Consider the following 22,254-nt stretch of genomic DNA (forward strand, 5'->3'; position numbering starts at 1 on the left):
CCTGGCTTTGATTAAAAAAAAATCTGTCAGATAAATCTGTGTAAATGCACCATAAGGGTCAATTTACAAAGAAAGATTATCTGACAGATATCTGCCAAAGATTTGAAGACAAAGCCAGGAATGGATATGAAGAGGAGAAATCTCAGTCTTTCCTTTATGACCTGTTCCTGGCTTTGGCTTAAAAAATCTGTCAGATAAATCTCTCTGTGTAAACACACCCTAAGAATAGGCAATTTATAGCTCCTAAGAATAGGCAATTTATAGCTGATCAGCGGGAGTATTTAGTGTTGGCACCCCAACTAGCAGCAATGAATAGCCTATTAGCTTTTTGGGAGAGCTGCAACGCCTGTAGTGAATGGGACTAGAAGCTGTGTAGAGTTCTATGAGCAGTGGTGGCGCCAGGTTACTGCAGCCCAGCTCCTGCTTCAGTAACCAGTCACTCTACCGATCAGCGTTTGGTTGTCTATCTTAAAGGAGAAGTCTGTCGAAAAGTATTGTATTGCCCCCCCAAAAGTTATACAAATTGCCAAAATACACTTATTGAGGTAAATAAAGTGTATTAAGTTTCAGAAAAATACAGGTGTCGGCACTGTCTGAATACTGCTCAATCAGTAGCTGTGCGCTGGAGTCGGATAAAGGGCTAATAAACTGCACAGGTAAGTAGCCGCGGTGCTCGAACAGAGACAAGGGCAGTGCGGTGTATAAAATAGAAAATAAGTCTCACCGGATGAAGTGATCTCTTTGTTTGTTTATTCAGACATCACAGGGAGAGAGCGGTGGAAGGGGTGCGGGAGCGTGTAGCAGACAACTGTTTCGCGCCTCAGCGCTTTGACAAAGCGCTGAGGCACGAAACAGTTGTCTGCTACACGCTCCCGCATCCCTACCACCGCTCCCTCCCTGTGATGTCTGAATAAACGCACAAAGAGATCACTTCATCCGGTGAGTGCTTGGACTTATTTTCTATTTTATACAAAGTGTATTAAGTGTTTTTTTCCCTGCACTTACTACTGCATCGAGGCTTCACTTTCTGGATAAAATGGTGATGTCACGACCTGACTCCCAGAGCTGTGCGGGCTGTGGCTGCTGGAGAGGATGATGGCAGTGGGATGCTCAGTGTCCCTCCAGTTCCCTGTGTCCCTCAGTGTCCCCCTCCTATCATCCACAGCTCTGGGAGTCGGGTCGTGATATCACCATGTTATCCACAAAGTGAAGCTTTTATGCAGTAGTAAGTGCAGGGAAAAAACACTTAAGCATTTCCCGTAATAAGTGTATATTCGTGATTTATATAACTTTTGGGGGACAATACTTTAATAATTTTTTTTGACTGACTTCTCCTTTAAAGATTAACTATCAATAATTCTAATATTCTAAGATTTTATTAATGGTTTACAACGTGTGAATTAAATCTGTCCACATACAGTTTGTACTTTATGTATACATATGACCATATTTTATAAATCATCATTACAGTGTTTTTAATGTGCATTCTGATCTGGCTGCTATAAATTATTGGAAGACAGTTTATTAACGTTCTATTTGAAAAAAGAAAAGTTCATTTAGTTGTTATCCATGTTAAATGCATAAGACACATCAGTGAAAGCATCAACATAGAGTACGTAGAGAGGTGGGCACAGCTGCTAACATCACTTTCTGTATGTGCCCACTCTCATCTTTCAAAAACCATGCAATAAAAAGAAAGAAATGTGGGAAAATATAGGTGAGGCTGGGGCAATGTTTGTCATGTCCCATCCTACAGAGCTTCTTCCACAACGTTTTTACTTTAAAAAGGTAAAATGACAATATAAAATGGCTTCACAATAGCTCTGTGTCCGTGTTTGAACCCCACTAAACAATAGAAAAGTTACTTGTTCTTTAAAAGCTTTATTAACATGAAATTCAGAAAAAAAAGAAAAACCAAAGAAAAACAATCTTTTTATCACGCATCTTTGTTCTATCTTTCCACATTACAATAAATTATCCAATATAGAAAGATGTGCCAAATCAGTAAAAAATTTAAAAAGGCAGAACAACCCCTTGTTGAACAAAGTAGTCTAGTCTGTTCTGACAATTTTGCCCTAATGACAAAGCTGTACCAATTGTGTCTTTTTCTTTTAATTTTCCAGCATTGTGTTTTTGCAATATTTAGTACGGTACACAATGGCTATTGGCAAGGTAAGAGCAGCAAAATGGCTCTGTATTAGAGATGAGCGAACCTCGAGCATGCTCGAGTCGATCCGAACCCGAACTTTCGGTATTTGATTAGTGGTGGCTGCTGAACTTGGATAAAGCCCTAAGGCTATGTGGAAATCATGGATATAGTCATTGGCTGTATCCATGTTTTCCAGACAACCTTAGAGCTTTATCCAACTTCAGCAGCCCCAGCTAATCAAATACCAAACGTTCGGATCGACTCGAACCCGAACCCGGTTCGCTCATCTCTACTCTGTATTCCTTAGTGTGTGCCTGTAAATAGAAGCCTAATAAACTATCATTAAAAAAAACATAGCTTAATAATTTTTAGAACTTGTGCTGTTGCTGAAAAGAGGGAACATTTCATTGTGAGTGTGATTAGCATGAAAATACTAATGCATATGCGGTTCAATATTTCAAATGTATTCCTATATGTCATTTGTTAAAGCACATATAGGCTGTTCACCTCAATGTACTAAATACGTGGATTATTTTGTACGTTTTCATTAAGCAAATTTATGCTTTAAACACATCTCACATATATATGCATTTTTAAGTTCTGCACAATGTTTTGACTACCATGACAACCAATGGCATTACACAGAATGCACAAGAATTACCTACTTTGGTCCTAGAGGAGGAAGACAACTTGCATATATATTGTTCATTAGCTCCAAGTTTGGCCATTGTTTAATAACCATATGCACCCTCTCCCGGTTGTTGTCTACTCTTCAAAACTTAGATGCAAACTATTGCTAAAATACAAAATGGCTTCTCTGTCAAATAACCATGTAATATTCACAGCATATATCAAGTAGAACCCGATTCAAAGGCTGCCTTGGTGGTATTTCCATGGAACCTAAAACCTTTCCCTTTAAATGCAACCTCTTAGGACCCTCCTAAAATCCTTTGCCAAGATTGTTTGCAAATTGTGCCATGCTTTGTACGACACAACCTCATTGCTTCCTTTCAAGCCAGAGGGAAAGCCAAAAGACAGGTAACATCGCACTAAGTGTTGGGTTGGTTTGAATTCATTGGGGGTTGAAAATTGTAAAAAAAATTTTTTGTTTTAAGATGTTTAAGATAACTACATTTCAATCCCTGTATGATTTAAGCCATAATAATCACAGCAAGGAAAATGAATAAAGACTGCAGACAAACACCACTTTATGGCCTGCTGTAAATACATTATCTTCTACACAGGTAAAGTTCTGCCAATTTCTGGAAACATTTACACATATACATGTGAGTACAAAGCAGTTTCTGTCATAGCAGCAACTTGTATTTCAGTTAAATTGCAAGATCTAGCAGCAAAAAAATAAAATAAAGCAATTAAACAAAAAAAAAAATAGCAAAAATAAAATCTGTTTCTCTAGTAAGATCTGACCTTAATTCCTTAAATGTCTTTTCATTTCCTGATTATTGCAGAAACCTTTTGGTGCCAATATGAACTTCTGCACAAGGGCTACAACCACCAATCTGAATGCAATGAACAGATTTTTTGTAGTTCTGGTAGACACCAGGAACAAAAGGCATGTCTGAATTCTTAGTTTTCCAAATTCACCATTGAAAATAGCTGGTGTGCTTACACATATCTGTATCCATCTATGGTCAACTAGGTTATTTTTGCTGAAATCACAGTGTATGCACATCTCACTTTCATGAGGTCTGAGCCTTAGTAATGCAGATGTAGCTTTTGTACGTGATACTGTTGGAATACACTTCTCATGCACAGTTGCTTTGTGCAAAAGTTCACATTTTACTTGTTCACTTGTTGCTGGAGATGGAGTAGGAATTCGTAGTATGATAAGGCTGACTCTGTTCGGTCTTCAATCAAGTTCTGAAGGAAAGTAGACTTTAGAGGACTCTCATCTCTTTTGGGGGGGAAAAAAAACAAGAATTAACAAAATCACACACACCACCAGAGCTTTCAGTGATATTCCTGGACAAGAACTATATCTTTATCATTTTTATACTGCATCATTATTCACACCAATAGCAACCTGTTCTAAATTATTCGTATCTGCTTTTGCTTATTTAAATCACCAACAGGACTGACATAACCCACACAGGTCTTAGTCTCCAATGGGGCTCACAATTTAATATACCCATCAACCATGATGGCCAGTTCATATAGAAGGGAACAAATTATATAAATTTGAGTGTGGAAGGAAACCAAATCAGACATGGAAAGGACAAACAAATTCATGGGAAATGCTGCCCTTGGTTGCATTAGAATCTAGTACCCTGGTGGTGTATATATATGTTTTATATTTATTATATATATTATATTTATATATTTATATGTATTTATATTTGTATGTATAAAGTATAACTGTCATGTTTTTTTTTTTTTGTTTTTTTTTTTGCAGAAATCAATAGTACAAGCGATTTTAAGAAACTTTGTAATAGGTTTTATTAGGCAAAAAAGCCTCTTTCTGTTCACAAAAGGCTTTTTCTTTCCCGATGCGCCCCCCCCCCCTCACTTCTTATCTGTGCATTATCAGGAAAATCCGACTTCAGAGTGAAGACTGGTTCTGCTGAGTCCATTATAACCTATGGAGAGGGGAGGGGTCTAGGCAGAGGAGTGAGCAGGAAGAAAAGGCACACATACCAGCTATTTACTCACTGTCTGGGCACATAAAACGCTGGATTTACAGGTCAGAAAGGTCAGTTCTTATGTAGCAGCTTGGGGAGATAAGATTGCAGGATGTAAATTGTGTTTTCAGTCCTCCCTGCGCAACTCCCTCCTTTCGACCCCTCCTCTCTTAAGTGAGGAGGGGAGCTGGGAAACTCTTTTGCTTAATAAAACCTATTACAGAGTTTTTAAAATCACTTGAACCATTGATATTTATTGTTTTCAGAAAAATGACCCATTCACTTTAATAGAACTGATCTGCAATATCACACACAAGCTGGGGATGGGGGAAGTGCTGTTTTTGCAAAAAGTGACAGTTTTTTTTTTTCTAATCCCATATAAGCCATTTAATCGCCACCATGACAAATACAGGAAAGTATTCTGCCAACATAACAGTTTGCTGGGAGAAACTCTTCCTTGATGATTTTAACAGGCTACTACCATGGAGCTGAAAACACCCTGATATTGCCCTAGATAGCACACAATGACAGAGATAGGGCCAACATGACTGCCTTGAGCCCCAAGACTGGCCCCCCTGCCACAAAACCCCTGGAGGAAACTTTGCACAGGTCCCACAACCTAAAAGAAATTTTCCAAGAGATTCCTTTCTCTAGATTAGGGATGCACGATGCACCGAAATATCGATACTACTATCGATATTTCGGGCAAAAAAAACGGTTCGATACCAGGATTTCCTGGTATCGAAACTTTAAGTTAAGCTGAGAACACGGTGGGCGGCTAGCTGAGCGCCGGCCGTGTTCTCTATGTGCCTCCCCCTGCCCCCTGCAGTCTCCTCCTCTGCTCTCCCATTGGCGCCAATTTCAAATAGCCGGCACTTAGCTATTGCTAGTGCCGGCTATTTAAGTATATAGATGCCGCTGTCACACTGACAGCGGCATCTGACCCCTCCTGAGCCCGCTCCATATACAGCGGGGGTCGGCTACTGTGTGTAACAGACCCCCGCTGCTGGTGTCTCTCTGATAACAGAGTCCGGCTCCGCCAGACTCTGTTATCAGAGAGATGATTTATGCAGAGGAGCCGGAGCTGCACGGAGGAGAGCGGCTGGAGAGGGAGAGCGGGAGAGGAGGACGGAGGAGAAGGCTGGAGGGAGAGCGGGAGGTCCGGGAGAGAGGACGGAGGAGAGGGAGAGCGGGATATCCGGGAGAGGAGCCGGAGCTGCACAGAAGAGAGCGGCTGGAGAGGGAGAGCGGGAGGTCACGGAGAGAGGAGGACGGAGAAGGCTGGAGGTGGGGAGGATGAAGAGGGAGAGCGGGGGTCTGTGAGATCCGGGAGAGGAGGCCGGGGGAAGTGCAGCACATGTGAGGATCCAGCCGGCTGGCAGGTGGGGGACGTGGCCGGGGCTGAGAGGAGCAGATAAGATCGGCTGTAGTGTGTGGGATCCTGTGTAACCTCCTCTTCTCTTCCTCCGCAATCTTGGTAACTGGTGCAGCAGAGCTGTCTTAGTGATGGGTGGTGCAGCAGAGCTGTCTTAGTGTTATCTGATGCAGCAAAGCTGTCTTAGTGTTATCTGATGCAGCAGAGCTGTCTTAGTGTTATCTGATGTAGCAAAGCTGTCTTAGTGATAGCTGATGTAGCAAAGCTGTCTTAGTGATAGCTGATGTAGCAGAGCTGTCTTAGTGATAGCTGATGTAGCAGAGCTGTCTTAGTGATAGCTGATGTAGCAGAGCTGTCTTAGTGATAGCTGATGTAGCAGAGCTGTCTTAGTGATAGCTGATGTAGCAGAGCTGTCTTAGTGATATCGGATGTAGCAGAGCTGTCTTAGTGATATCGGATGTAGCAGAGCTGTCTTAGTGATAGCTGATGTAGCAGAGCTGTCTTAGTGATAGCTGATGTAGCAGAGCTGTCTTAGTGATAGCTGATGTAGCAGAGCTGTCTTAGTGATATCGGATGTAGCAGAGCTGTCTTAATGATATCGGATGTAGCAGAGCTGTCTTAGTGATATCGGATGTAGCAGAGCTGTCTTAGTGATATCGGATGTAGCAGAGCTGTCTTAGTGATAGCTGATGTAGCAGAGCTGTCTTAGTGATAGCTGATGCAGCAGAGCTGTCTTAGTGATAGCTGATGCAGCAGAGCTGTCTTAGTGATAGCTGATGCAGCAGAGCTGTCTTAGTGATAGCTGATGTAGCAGAGCTGTCTTAGTGATATCGGATGTAGCAGAGCTGTCTTAGTGATATCGGATGTAGCAGAGCTGTCTTAGTGATAGCTGATGTAGCAGAGCTGTCTTAGTGATAGCTGATGTAGCAGAGCTGTCTTAGTGATAGCTGATGCAGCAGAGCTGTCTTAGTGATAGCTGATGCAGCAGAGCTGTCTTAGTGATAGCTGATGTAGCAGAGCTGTCTTAGTGATATCGGATGTAGCAGAGCTGTCTTAGTGATAGCTGATGTAGCAGAGCTGTCTTCGTGATAGCTGATGCAGCAGAGCTGTCTTCGTGATAGCTGATGCAGCAGAGCTGTCTTCGTGATAGCTGATGCAGCAGAGCTGTCTTCGTGATAGCTGATGCAGCAGAGCTGTCTTAGTGATATCGGATGTAGCAGAGCTGTCTTAGTGATAGCTGATGCAGCAGAGCTGTCTTAGTGATAGCTGATGCAGCAGAGCTGTCTTAGTGATAGCTGATGTAGCAGAGCTGTCTTAGTGATATCGGATGTAGCAGAGCTGTCTTAGTGATAGCTGATGCAGCAGAGCTGTCTTAGTGATAGCTGATGCAGCAGAGCTGTCTTAGTGATAGCTGATGTAGCAGAGCTGTCTTAGTGATATCGGATGTAGCAGAGCTGTCTTAGTGATAGCTGATGTAGCAGAGCTGTCTTCGTGATAGCTGATGCAGCAGAGCTGTCTTCGTGATAGCTGATGCAGCAGAGCTGTCTTAGTGATATCGGATGTAGCAGAGCTGTCTTAGTGATAGCTGATGCAGCAGAGCTGTCTTCGTGATAGCTGATGCAGCAGAGCTGTCTTCGTGATAGCTGATGCAGCAGAGCTGTCTTAGTGATATCGGATGTAGCAGAGCTGTCTTAGTGATAGCTGATGCAGCAGAGCTGTCTTAGACAGATATCACTAACTTTATTTTTAACACAATAAAATAAAAATAGTCCAGAAATTGGTATCACTGTAATAGTGCAGGGGTATTATATTTCTACCACTGTATTTTGTTTTGTTTTTTTATACTTTACTAAGTATCGAACTGGTATTGAGTATCGAAATAAAAAAGTTAGTATCGGTATCGAACTCAAAATTCTGGTATCGTGACATCACTACTCTAGATTCACTAGAACTAGCCAGCAGGAGATGAATAAAAGAACCAGATGGTCTCTAAAAACACCTATAACACAGCAAGAAGATTTGACTTCTAGAATGTAAGTGGGCTCATTCTACTTTTGGAATGCAAGCTATAATTAACTTTAGAATCCCTTATCTAAAAGGGTTCCCATAGGGATGCTGACCTCAAAGACATCAACTCCTGAATTCTTGATCTGACCGCCAAAATCTAGTGCTGGTAAAAACATGCATTCACACAAAATTTCCAATTGACTATGAAGACCAATACATTTAAAACATAACTTTTAATAGGTATATCGTAATAAAGTGCGAGCAAAGTGAAATTAAAACTGGGCACACTATTAACCAAGTAATGTGTATTTCAGTGTTTCAGTCTGTTTGAATAGCAGGTCATACAATCCATTAATTGTGACAGCAGTTGCTATTCTTCAATAACAAATACAGTGTGCAATGTTCACAGTTGGACACTAGATGTCAGTATTGACCTATATTAGCAATGAACACTGCATTAATTGTTCAAGCACAGTGTATCGATGTAGTGGTCATACAGAAGAGATAGCTTTTCAGTTGTGCGCTTAATTGCAATAGAAATCTGTTATCACAGGTAATGATTGCATTTTACTATTCTTTGGGCCTAGGAGGAAAATGCTCAACAATTAGGCTGTGATGTCGGGCACTGGAGATTTAATAAATAGTGCTCTAAATACTATTCATGAGATCGTAATGGTGGCTCCGCAGGTGCCGGCAGTACCTGGAGCTCACCTGCTTTTTTTTAAGTCACATACCATATTTCATTCTATTAGGTCGGTATGTAGAGATCCCCCTTTAAAAACTAACCACCCCCTGCCCAGGCATTTTACGACCGCACGGTGGCAAGTTTCAAGGGGAGTTTTAAGTTTTACTTTATAGTAAAATTACACAGTGTACAGTATTAGTAAGTGTACTCATAGCCTATACTGACAGCAGCTCCCTGTGTACCTCATAGAGCTAAAATCAGACTCCCCTCCTTCAGGCTGTGCTGCCCTGCTCTGTGGGGAGTCTGTCCATAATATGGCCGACATGGAGGAGCAGGTGACCATGCCCCTCCCCCAGTGTCCACCATAGGCATGTACAGGCTCAGTGGTGGATACTGGGGAGCGGGGCATGGTCACATGTTGGCCATCTTACACACAGAGTCCCCATTAGTAAAAACGTAGCCAAACCCACAATTTTTAGGACCAACCCTCTAACGTGTACAGAGGCCTAATAACTAAGAAAAGAATTTGGCTTATTGGATTTAAACTGCCTAACCCTTTCTGTATTAAAAAAGACAAGCCACTGCCAGAGGCTTAAGAACTTTCAGCTAATCCAAACATTTTCCAACACACAGTAGAAATATGAATGAGTGGCACTCGCCGGTCTCTAGTTTCAAAGGCTTTAATAAGGTGCTTTAAACTGAATTACATTGCAGGGAGGGGAGAGAAGAAGCTAGTACATCTGACAGCGACTGCCCATTTCACGCCTGTACAGGGCTTCGTCTGGCTGCGTCATAACGTCAGTCCTCCCATGTCTTGTATAAATAGCAATCAAATACGTGCTTACAAAGTGACATGGAAAGACAATACATTTAAAAACAAAGTAAAAACCGTAACCTATACGAAGATATTCATTTCACTTCTATCTTTTAGACCTAAGGGACCAAGAGCATGAAATATGAGATAAGGTAGGCTTCTCTCTGTAAGAGCTTCTCATGCCTATCCCCTCCTTCTCTGAGTGGCTAGTCCCGTGAACTTAAGTACTTCACGATCGTCATTATGCACTGCCCTTATATGCTCAATCAGTTTGGTAGATCCTTTACCTGTTACTATTGAATGGCGATGTTTGTGGAACAGTGTGAACAGCTTCCTAATTGTTTTCTCTATGCAATACATGCCACTAGGGCATGTTATTACATATACAATGAAGTCACTTTTACAGGTGATAAGTTGCTTGACGTACCAAGATTTTCCAACTATATTTAAGTGCTCCGTAGCCAGATATTTTTCACAATATGCACACTGATGGCATTTTTTATTTCCTTTTGGAAGCAGTTTAGTGAACCAATTCTCTCTATCTGTTGCTCTCTTACGATCGGCACTATTTAATTTGTTTCCTATTGTAACATTTTTCTTATAGGCAATTAGGGGTTTAGCTCTAGCAGCATCTTTTAAAAGTTCATCGCTCTCTAGAAGAAACCAGTTTTTATGCAGAATGTCTCTTATTTTACTATTCATGGGTGAATTTTCAAACACAAAGTTAAATCTCTTGTTTATGTTTTTTTGTTGTTTATTTTTATTAACAAAAAATGTATCCCTTTGTTTCTTTTCTCCTTTTACTACTGCTTTCTCTAGTGTTTAAATTGGGTATTCTCTGGCTTTTAGTCTTTCAACTAGTTCTCCGGATTGTGTGCCATATAGCTCAGGTTTATTATTAATTCTTTTTAATCGCAATAGTTGGCTGTAAGGTATGGCCTCTTTTACTGTGTTGGGATGTGAGCTGTTAAAATGTAGTATAGAGTTACTAGATGTTGCCTTTCTGAAGCCTGTCGTCACTACTTCTCCATCTTCTATCGAGACCAACACATCTAAGAACTCAAGCCAATGTTCACCATATACCCCTGTAAAAAACATTCATTTCATTAGTTGTATTTAAGTGGTGCAGAAATTTTTCAAAGTTCTTTTTGCTACTGGCGTGCCCATCGCTGTGCCAACTAATTGCTGATACCAGGTGTCCTCATATTAAAAGGTATGGGCACGCCAGTAGCATGTTCATATGCCAATCTTTTTCAAAGAAAAAGATATGTTTTTCCATAACCAATCTGTTTTGCCCATTTATAAAGACTTCCATTCCTTCCATTTTACCCCTGTCCAGTTGCTCACCCACTCCTCTATGCTACATTGAATCAGCTCAGCTATAGCCTCTATTGAGTTCACTCATAGCCACTCCCCCCTCCCTTTTTTTTTTCTTATTTCCAGTGTCCCATCTACACCATATTTTGTCGTCCTCCTCATACTGTCTATCCTCCTCTTTCTCCTCCCATTATTTTTGCTGACAGAAACTTCAATTATTCACTGTCAGACCATTTTCTTACCCACTCCTCTCCACTACTCTGAATCAGCTCTGCTACATCCCTCTGCTTGTTCTCCACTGGCCTCTCCATATCATGTGACCAGACCTCTGAGCACACCACTCAGGGCTCGCCTCCTGTTACTAGGATACTACGGAACACTCACTCTCTCCATTGGCCAGCATGAGCTGGCAGCTGCTCAGGACTTAATTACACTGTTACTGCTATAAACATTCATTCATTTATTTATTTATTTATTTATGTTTCAAACCCCCTCTTCCCGCCTGTTGATGAATGAATACATGTTTAACCACTCATGCTGTGTAGTGTAAACCACACTCTTTTGGTCCACCTTTGATGCATTATCTTACTATTGTTCACTGTTTACTATTGCTTAGCCCCGCCCCCCTAGGCGGGATTGGCGCCTTTTTTCAGCTCATATAAACAAGCTGTTTGGCACATAGCATACATGCAATCTGATGAAGGAAGATGCAACTCCCGAAACGCGTAATTGCTTATTTTATGTACATTTTTACTGATTTTATCCAATAAATCAGCCATTTTATGTTTTATACTCTACTCGTTGTGAAGGATTTTTTGGCAGCGCCAGGATACCTACCCAGGTACTTTTTTCTTCTGTCTACTGCATTTATAAAGACGTATGAGATCCATGGATGACGTCTTTATAGTTTGGAATAGCGACAAAGAGAACTTAAAAAAAATTCTGCACCACTAAAATACAACTAATGAAATGTATATGTTTTTTTACAGGGGTATATGGTGAACATCGTTCTTAGATGTGTTGGTCTTGATAGAAGATGGAGAAGTAGTGATGACAGTCTTTACATCTAGTAACACTATGCTACATTTTAACAGCTCACATCCCAACACAGTAAAAGAGGCCATACCTTAAAGCCAACTATATGGCACACAATCCGGAGAACTAATTGAAAGACTAAAAGCCAGAGAATACCCAATTAAAACACTAGAGAAAGCAGAAGTAAAAGCAGAAAAGAAACAAAGGGATACATTGTTAATAAAAATAAACAAACAAAAAAACAAAACGAGAGATTTAACTTTGCGTTTAAAAATTCACCCATGAATAGTAAAATAAGAGACATTCTGCATAAAAACTGGTTTCTTCTAGAGGGCGATGAACTTTTAAAAGATGCTGCTAGAGCTAAACCCCTAATTGCCTATAAGAAAAATGTTACAATAGGGAACAAATTAAATAGTGCCGATCGTAAGAGAGCAACAGATAGAGAGAATTGGTTCACTAAACAGCTTCCAAAAGGAAATAAAAAATGCCATCAGTGTGCATATTGTGAAAAATATCTGGCTACGGAGCACTTAAATATAGTTGGAAAATCTTTGTACATCAAGCAACTTATCCCCTGTAAAAGTGACTTTGTTGTATATGTAATAACATGCCCTTGTGGCATGTATTACATAGAGAAAACAATTAGGAAGCTGTTCACATTGTTCCACAAACATTGCCATTCAATAGTAACAGGTAAAGGATCTACCAAACTGATTGAGCATATAAGGGCAGTGCATAACTACGATCGTGAAGTACTAGAGTTCGCCAGACTAGAGCGGGTTTACCCACTCAGAGAAGGAGGGGATAGGCATAAGAAGCTCTTACAGAGAGAAGCCTACCTCATCTCATATTTTAATGCTCTTGGTCCCTTAGGCCTAAAAGATGGAAATGAAATTAATATCTTATAGGTTACGGTTTTTACATTGTTTTTAAATTTATTGTCTTTCCATGTCACTTTGTATGCACGTATTTGATTGCTATTTATACAAGACATGGGAGGACTGATGTGACGACGCAGCCAGACGAAGCGCCGTACAGGCGTGAAACCGGCTGTCGCTGTCAGATGTACTAGCTTCTTCTCTCCCCTCCCTGCAATGTAATTATAGTGCTTTTAATCCATATTCTTCTTCCGTTTCAGTTTCTTCCAGCTATTTTTCTGCGATTAATACAGCCTGAACTGCTTTGCGGTGACAGGTGTGCTATCTATTTTTCATTTCGATCGGATTTGTCATTTTTAAGAAATTTACGTTTAAAGACCCCTAATTTCCCATAGAAAATAATGGCCACACTCTAACCGCTGACAGCCAATCACAGCAGACATGCAAATAGCTGAAGTATAGCAGCCAATAGGAACTCTAAGGTCTTGTCAGGCAATGTCTCAACATCCACAGTCACATGTCCACTATTGGGCAATAGAAGATGTAGAAGATGGAAGGTCCTTAACGATTTTGTCTCATTGACATGAGTAAGATTGTCATGGTAACCGAGCAATGATCTTTGCCATTATAAGTAGCTAAGTCGCTCTTAAAAGGGACGGGCTCCAAGTCGCTCTTAAAAGGGACGGGCTCCAAGTCGCTCTTAAAAGGGACGGGCTCCAAGTCGCTCTTAAAAGGGACGGGCTCCAAGTCGCTCTTAAAAGGGACGGGCTCCAAGTCGCTCTTAAAAGGGACGGGCTCCAAGTCGCTCTTAAAAGGGACGGGCTCCAAGTCGCTCTTAAAAGGGACGGGCTCCAAGTCGCTCTTAAAAGGGACGGGCTCCAAGTCGCTCTTAAAAGGGACGGGCTCCAAGTCGCTCTTAAAAGGGACGGGCTCCAAGTCGCTCTTAAAAGGGACGGGCTCCAAGTCGCTCTTAAAAGGGACGGGCTCCAAGTCGCTCTTAAAAGGGACGGGCTCCAAGTCGCTCTTAAAAGGGACGGGCTCCAAGTCGCTCTTAAAAGGGACGGGCTCCAAGTCGCTCTTAAAAGGGACGGGCTCCAAGTCGCTCTTAAAAGGGACGGGCTCCAAGTCGCTCTTAAAAGGGACGGGCTCCAAGTCGCTCTTAAAAGGGACGGGCTCCAAGTCGCTCTTAAAAGGGACGGGCTCCAAGTCGCTCTTAAAAGGGACGGGCTCCCTGTAAGAGCCACCTGGGTCCCTGTAAGAGCCACCTGGGTCCCTGTAAGAGCCACCTGGGTCCCTGTAAGAGCCACCTGGGTCCCTGTAAGAGCCACCTGGGTCCCTGTAAGAGCCACCTGGGTCCCTGTAAGAGCCACCTGGGTCCCTGTAAGAGCCACCTGGGTCCCTGTAAGAGCCACCTGGGTCCCTGTAAGAGCCACCTGGGTCCCTGTAAGAGCCACCTGGGTCCCTGTAAGAGCCACCTGGGTCCCTGTAAGAGCCACCTGGGTCCCTGGCACCTTATTAAAGCCTTTGCAACTGGAGATCGGTGAGTGCCACTCATTTCTATTGTGTGTTGGACTGTACCTAGTGACTCTCTTTCTTAGAGTGCGCACCCCAAACCATTGCATTTAAGTGTGAACCAGGCTCAGATCCCACAACCAGCAAACAGAGTCCGCCTTTACAGGTGGTGAGTAGTGATTAACTCTCCTAGCGATCTTCCAAACATTTATTTGTATGGGTGGATCGGAGAACATTTTCTCTCAGCATGTTCTGTGCAGTCCCCCCTGCAGCTCCTTGCTCAATGTCTGCGTGTGTAATGGCACAGACAGCGAGCGAGGAACAAGGAGGAAGTGAGCACTAACCTGACAGGTCGGTGATCGCTTTCTCCTCTATATCAGGTCGTGTAACAGAGCCCTTAGAGTAGCTGCCTTTGGTTTATAAATACTAATGTAAAATACTATTAGGTTACAAACCCACTTGCCGGATCTGCAGCGAGTCTCCTTGCTGCGTTTTTGCAGGGAGACTCGCTGCAGATCCCGGCCCTATACTTTCAATAGCAGAGAAACTCGCAGCAGGGATGTACATCCCTGCTGCGATTTTGTCTGCAACCCGCCCCATTAACCCCCCGGCCGCCGGACATTATACATTACCCGGTCCCCGTTCCAGCTTGCTTCGGGGCTCCCGGTGTCTTCACGGCCTGCCCGGCCAATCAGTGCGCTGCGGCGGGGCAGCGCACTGGTTGGCCGGGCGTAACGTGCCGGGAGCCGCTGAAGCAATCAGGAGCCGGGATCAGGTAATGTATATCGCCCCCAGCCCCACGATCGCCCCCAGCCCTGCAGCCCCCGACCGCATGATCGCCCCCAGCCCCCGGCCGCACGATCGCCCCCAGCCCCCGGCCGCACGATCGCCCCGCAGCCCCCGGCCGCACGATCGCCTGCAGCTTGGGGCTGCGGGAGATCATGCGGCCGGGGGCTGCGGGGCTGCAGGCGATCGTGCGGCCGGGGGCTGGGGGCGATCGTGCGGCCGGGGGCTGGGGGCGATCGTGCGGCCGGGGGCTGCGGGCGATCGTGCGGCCGGGGGCTGCGGGCGATCGTGCGGCCGGGGGCTGCGGGGCTGGGGGCGATCGTGCGGTCGGGGGCTGCGGGCGATCGTGCGGCCGGGGGCGATATACATTACCTGATCCCGGCTCCTGCTTGCTTCAGTGGCTCCCGGCACGTTCCGCCCGGCCAATCAGTGCGCTGCCCCGCCGCAGCGCACTGATTGGCCGGGCGGGCCGTGAAGACACCGGGAGCCCCGAAGCAAGCAGGAACGGGGACCGGGTAATGTATAATGTCCGGCGGCCGGGGGGTTAATGGGGCGGGCTGCAGACAAAATCGCAGCAGGGATGTACATCTCTGCTGCGAGTTTCTCTGCTATTGAAAGTATAGGGCCGGGATCTGCAGCGAGTCTCCCTGCAAAAACGCAGCAAGGAGACTCGCTGCAGATCCGGCAAGTGGGTTTGTAACCTCAAGACCTCTTAACTCTACCTTGATGAAAGATGTTATAGAAAAGGACATAACTTATGTTGGATATAAGCACACGATCCTTATGTTCTCAAGGGGTATAACCCCCTATTCTGCCCAATAAAAAATGAAAACATGTGCATGGGGATATTGAGAAAGATAGCTGCCTGCTATACAAGCCAACAGCAATCTAATGTGTATTGTCAGCTTACGATATTACTAAGAGGACTCTGATTACCAGACAGTGCAAGGATCCAGTCACTCACAAGCCATGAATATAATGCAGTGTACTCATCACTTACCGAATTATATGTAATGTCGGGAAGAAAGGTCTTTGCTCCCGAAGCCAAGTAATAAAAGCTATCAGTCTAGCGGATTCAGCTGTATCCAGTTCAGGAAGCTGTGTCTGTTTCAGAATTAAATTGAAGACATTACATTACAATTAATGTTTCAGCCCCATCCACATAATTAAAATTTTCAATGACAGTTTAAGAGCAATGCTGTGCTATGGACATTATTCTAAAACCCACTTATCATCTACATAAGAAACTTAAACCATGAAAGCTAATATGCTTCTGAGTGTCGGGAAGCTAAAGCAAATGTACCATCAGGAACATTAGCTTTAACATGACTCACGGATAGATCGGCGCAGGGAAGCCGGTGGCACGCTCCATTTTTTGAACCGCGGCCCGGTTCCTGTGTATGGCACCGTTCTATCCACGAGTACTGGGCCAGGGCTAAAGGACTGGATGCGGCCCGGGCAACCCCCAGTGGGAAGAGCCCCCCCACCCCTCTACGACGCGGCTGAGTTAGAATCAATGGAGCCGCGTCATAGAGGGGAGGGGGGTTTCTCCCACCGGGCCGCGGTTCAAAAAATAGACCGCGGCACCGGCCCCGATCTATCCATGGGTCACGTTAAAGAGAATGTACTGTACCTGATGGTACATTCGCTTTGAACATTTTTCATACGTTTTCTTGTCTACGGTCCAGCCTTACATGCTTTAGTAATATTTTTTTTATCCAGGCAATAAACTGTCTATAAACAGACCCCCCACCTCCACCACCTCTGTTTTAGAAGATGCTCAAACACAAAATTTTATACTACCAGGAACACATTTTATTCTATAGGATTCCCAAATATGCAGCACCATGAAATACCAATGTACTTTATAAAATGTGATCATATAAAACTTGGGAACTCACCAAATCTTGAGATAATGCTGAGTAATTAGCAACTCCAAGAACTTGAGTCAAAAAGTTCTGTCCACAGCTGCGGCCCAACCACAGAAGCATAATCTTAAAAGATAGAGAAAATTAAAACGACTAAATATTTCAATTATTGATTTTATTTTCAATAAGGCACGTTATATTTTCCCAGTAGAGCCATACCCTCACAACAAGTCTAAACGGCAGGCATACATGAAATGGGGGACCTCTGTCTAGTTTACACGGATCTGAGGCTGATCACTAAATCCTTTAACTTTCCTAACTGTGGATATTGCGACTCAGGCCTTATGCACACGTTCAGTATTTTTTTTCAAGTCAGTAGATTCCTCCCGCTATTCACCCGTACAATCCGCAAAAAAATTGGGCATATGTAGTGTAAATACTTTTTTTTTCCCCCCAACATGTCAATTATAACTCATCCATATTTTTTATGGAAATGTGGATGCCAAACAGGTTAAAAGGGGTATTCCCCTCCCCCCCCCCAGAGGGCTGAAAAAAATGCTCCCAAACCTAGAACCTAGCTAATCTTACTCACCAAGTCCCCCTGAGTATTTTGAGCAGTCTTCAGTCTTTCTAGCTGCTGCCATTACTGAGAAAAAGTTTTTCTAAAAGACGATATATACATGCAAGGTGGTGCTGGCCAGGAAACTACATTTCCCATCATGCATTGCTTCCTGCTAATTGCTGCTTGCTGGGACCTGTAGTTCTACAGAAGCTCTGTGACCTGATATATTGTGATGTGGATGGATAGCAGCTTACTGGGACCTGTAGTTCTACAAAATACATCAGGTCACAGAGCTTCTGTAGAACTGCAGGTCCCAGCAAGCTGCTTTCAGTCCAAATCAGCAACTGATATATTGAAGGTAGGGAGAGAGGTAGATGGGAGGAAGGATACAGAGATAGACAGAGGAGATAGAAGAATCATCCAGCTTACAGCAGAGGCAGGGACGGACGGTGCTTCCCGTCTCTCCCCCCCCCCGGCTCCAAAGGTGGGGGCCAGGAGGAAGGAGCGCGTCAGCCTGGACTCCAGTTAGCTCCTTTTGTGAATACTGAGGGGTCGAATAGGCAGGAATAGCTAAAGAAAAATTAGTGGATCCCATTGAAATCTATTTGAGGGTCCATTAAAAAAGAAAAAAAAAAAATAACTGGGTCCGCAATAGGACATGTACTAATTTTTTTTCCAGTATTGGTTTGTGTCCTTGTAATCTACTGATCTTGTAAATAGCCCAATAGACAACAATGTGCACTAACTTGAATACGGAAATACGGACCCGTGTGAATAAGGCCTAACTATGTATAGGACCATACATGGGCATTTAGATGACTAAATTTTTGCATTATTTGCACAATGAACAAACTCCTAACATACAGCACTTTGTTCTTTCAGTGTAATAAAGTTGAATGGTGTGTAGCACTTTGCATGCCTGGATGCCCCTCCATTCAAATAGGGTATAAAGGACCTCTGTGTTCCCATGACAAACGAAGGGTCCCAACAGATGGACCCTCAGAGATCAGACACTTTACATTATGGATAGTTTAAAAATGTTTCTAGGAAAAACCCCTTTAATTGCATTGGAGAACCCTTCAGATGCTAACTCCTAACAGTCCAGCCGAGGGTAGAATGGGCATGGAATTGAGTGTGAAAATAAATGTCAAAGTTCCCTGTTTATCCTCATGAGGTGCACATATCTAGAAGCAAAAGAAATGCTTGCCTTATTGCAGCAAACACATATAATGGCCACATACAATTGTTATTACCGAAGTGACTGCCATAACAATGTTTTTAGTGTTTTTTTTCCTTCTTTAAACATACCGTGCCAGTATCCATTAAGTAGGCCCCATCTCTTCTCAGCTTTTCTACTGACAATTGGAGAATAGGTGGCTGAGGTATTGTTTTGTCATTGATGTTAAGAGCTCCCTGCGTGGGTAAAAAACAGTCATGTTAACAGCAAAGGGAGTGTTTTTTCCATTAAAGCTAGTAACTGACAAACATTGCTTAATAGGATGCTGAAGAATCTGTGGATGGTGATATTACTAGTGCTGGTAAAAACTTCTGGTGCATGACCAAAGTATTTTACATACAACTCATCACATAACAAAATAAAATATATTAAAAGACGCACCTCATCTGATAGACTGTCTACTCTGTACAGGTTAGGATGTATCATAAGCATTAGGTACAACAGGGGCTGGTTCTTTATCTGACACATAGAGTATATTCTCTCATCCAAACTTGCATTTGTTCCGGTCTGGAAAGCTTTCTATAGGGGAAAGAAAAACAGGTTATCAAATTTTTACTGTAATGTGAAAAAGCTTTCAAGAAGAGCTGTGGCTGTTCTTTGCCTATATAATGCAGGATAGTCTATCAGTTATCGCTCTTGACGTGTGTTGACAGAATTGGCTTACAACACACTGAAGTTTTTTTAAATAGGCATGGTCACTAAAAATAACTTATCAGAAATGTCAAAAGTTATTGATCACAGCGGGTCTCACTGCCAAGACCCGCTTTGATCAGAACAGGGAGAGATCGCTGCAGCACAATCAACTTCTCGGACAACCACTCATTTCGTCAATATTTTTTCATAGACTTAAATTGAGAATATTGCGCGGCTGGCTGGGTAGTGCATCAAGGTGCCACAATCTCTCCCCTTTTATATCTTCTAATCAGAGACCCACAATGATCAATAACTGGCATGTCTAAATGACATGGAAGGAAGAGGCTCCAACAGCATCTGTATTACGATTACAAAGCTTTATTAGCATTAGCCAAGGCACTCCAGTGCAACAGTAAGGGTATATGTACAGGGTGATGAAAGCCGATCCAATGTGAAACAGGGGTGTGTGGATAATACTCAGGATATCAGGTAGGGCCAAAGAGGTGGATCAGAATCATAGAACAAGTCTATGTACAAACAGAACAACATCATCTCATAAGTAGACAGATAGTATGCATGTTCCCTGTGATGTGGAGCACTGTAATAAGTGAGACCAAAATACTTTAAGTGTGTGTTGCCTAGATGTCTTCTTTGCAAATTTGTTTCCAAACCGGAGCATTTTGCATCCAGTGTTAGAAAGAGACACAAAATATCACATCTTTTAATAATTGTGAAACCACACCTGTAATTTATCTGGCAAAATGCAAACATTGTACGTTACAGTATGTAGGCAGTACTATACGCAAACTTAACACAATGTCAATATATCTGCAGCATCTAGACTTAGGTTTGTCTACATCCACCATGGCGATATGTGAACTAAAAAGAGGTGGAGACTGGACTCCCCAGTTATGTAAATGAGAGGCATTTTGGATTTTACAACTTGATACTGGTAACCCTCATCGACTCGACATTGAATAAATGTGTGGCCCCTTTAAACTGACACTGTCACCCCCTATTTGCATTTTGACTGCTCTCCACAGGTGTAAAGGGTAAATGTTACAGCTTTCATTACTTATTTTATACCACACCTCATAGTGCTTGTTCTGGTAAAAAGTCTTTTTTTATCACCTGTGGATTGGTATATGTGGGCGGGGCTTTGCGACCGATGTGCTACATCGCTCCGCCCCTAGCATCACTTAGCCCCTTCCGTAACGTCATCGCCACATAGGCCCCACCCCCTCAGCGGCCATTGGTGTGGGACAATCTAGGGGGCTTGGGCCTAGAGCTTTAGGCTGGCCCTTCCAATGGCTGCTGAGGGGGCGGGGCCTATGCAGCGATGAGGTCAAGGATGATGGCTGGGCTAAGTGGCGCTAGGGGCGGAGCGATGTGGCACATAGCCCGCGAGGCCCCGCCTACATATACCAATCCACAGGAAATAAAACCACTTTTTACCAGAACAAGCACCATGAGGTGTGATATAAAATAAGTAATGAAAGCTGTAACATTTACCCTTTACACCTGTAGTAGAGCAGTATTAGGAGCAGTATTGGGGGTAGTAGTAGAGCAGCATTGGGAGCAGTATTGGGGGTAGTAGTAAAGCAGCATTAGGAGCAGTATTGGGGGTAGTAGTAGAGCAGCGGCGATCTTATAGGTGGGTGGTTGTTTAGCTGGAGGATGCGAGCAGCACGCCTCCCTCCTAGCCGCCCGCTCGAACGCATCTAATGGTTTTGTTTGAAAATCGATTTTCCAAAAAACAAAAAAAATCAAATCGATTCTCAAATTCTGGGTGAATTATTCAAATTAATTCGATTAATCGCCCAGCCCTACTTCCCATCATGCATCTCCCTGATTGGTCAGCTTGTATACTCGCCCCCTTAGCCTTCTTTCCTGCCCTCTGCTTTCATTACTATTGCACAGTAAACAACGCATAGTGTAGCTATGCGCTGCATAACGGGCATCTGTCTACCGGGGGTTGGGGGTGTAGTGTAGGTTTAGATCTCTGCTTGCTCACTGTGAATGAACACATTCTAGTTCTATCCAGACTCTAAGAACATCTATAACACTTTCAATATACAGAGCTGTGACATAAAGACAGATACATATGACTGCATTCACTGACAGCAAGCAGAAATAGAACTTTAACTTTTCATATTACAGAAACCTAGGCTCAGGGACAGATATAAGTCTATTGAAGCAGCACAGGTGCATGGAGATCATGTCTCCTGGTGGTCGGGTTACCAAATCAATAGACAGTTAACCCTGCCCCCAGAGAACAGATCACATGTCCTTAGACCACAAAGGGAGGGGGGAAGAGGGAGCTGAGCGTGGTCTGAGTGGACCTAGAATAGAGGATTTTACGTGTCCAAAGCCGATAAGAGTGGGGGGGGGGGGGGACAGGGAAAGGGTGCAAGATAGGTTATACATGTATAATTAGACATAGGGTGGTATTGGGAAAGGGGATCATTTACAATATTGTTTTTGTTACTTGGATAACCCCTTTAAGACATGATGACAAGGTAGTCAATTTAGAAACTGTTTGGATTAATATGATTGCCATAAGTAAGGGTGCGTTTACACAGAAAGATTTATCTGACAGATTTTGGAAGCCAAAGCCAGGAATGGATTTAAAAAGATGATATATCCCAGTCTTTTCTTTATGACCTGATCCCTGTTTATAGTCTGCTCCTGGTTTTGGCTTCAAAGATCTGTCAGTTAAATCTGTCTGTGTAAACGCACCATTAGGCCACCTTC

General features: G+C 43.3%; 1 protein-coding gene across 3 annotated transcripts in view; it reads right to left on the reverse strand.

The window, feature by feature from the left end:
- SEC24A (SEC24 homolog A, COPII coat complex component) overlaps positions 1-22,254 on the reverse strand; it is a 128,314-nt gene that overhangs the window by 6,073 nt on the left and 99,987 nt on the right. For 2 of the 3 annotated variants that reach the window (XM_069969956.1, XM_069969946.1), the window contains 5 exons: positions 19,249-19,386; positions 18,939-19,043; positions 17,102-17,194; positions 16,201-16,304; positions 1,866-4,064 (listed from right to left, as the gene is read on the reverse strand). In XM_069969956.1, the coding sequence (XP_069826057.1) occupies positions 3,950-4,064; positions 16,201-16,304; positions 17,102-17,194; positions 18,939-19,043; positions 19,249-19,386 (555 nt within the window). In that variant the 3' untranslated portion in view covers positions 1,866-3,949. Of the gene's footprint in view, positions 1-1,865; positions 4,065-16,200; positions 16,305-17,101; positions 17,195-18,938; positions 19,044-19,248; positions 19,387-22,254 lie in introns of those variants that run through there. The other variant, XR_011363146.1, reaches the window with a different exon arrangement.

Source organism: Dendropsophus ebraccatus, chromosome 1, assembly GCF_027789765.1.
Source record: "Dendropsophus ebraccatus isolate aDenEbr1 chromosome 1, aDenEbr1.pat, whole genome shotgun sequence".
NCBI classification, from domain to species: Eukaryota; Metazoa; Chordata; class Amphibia; order Anura; family Hylidae; genus Dendropsophus; species Dendropsophus ebraccatus.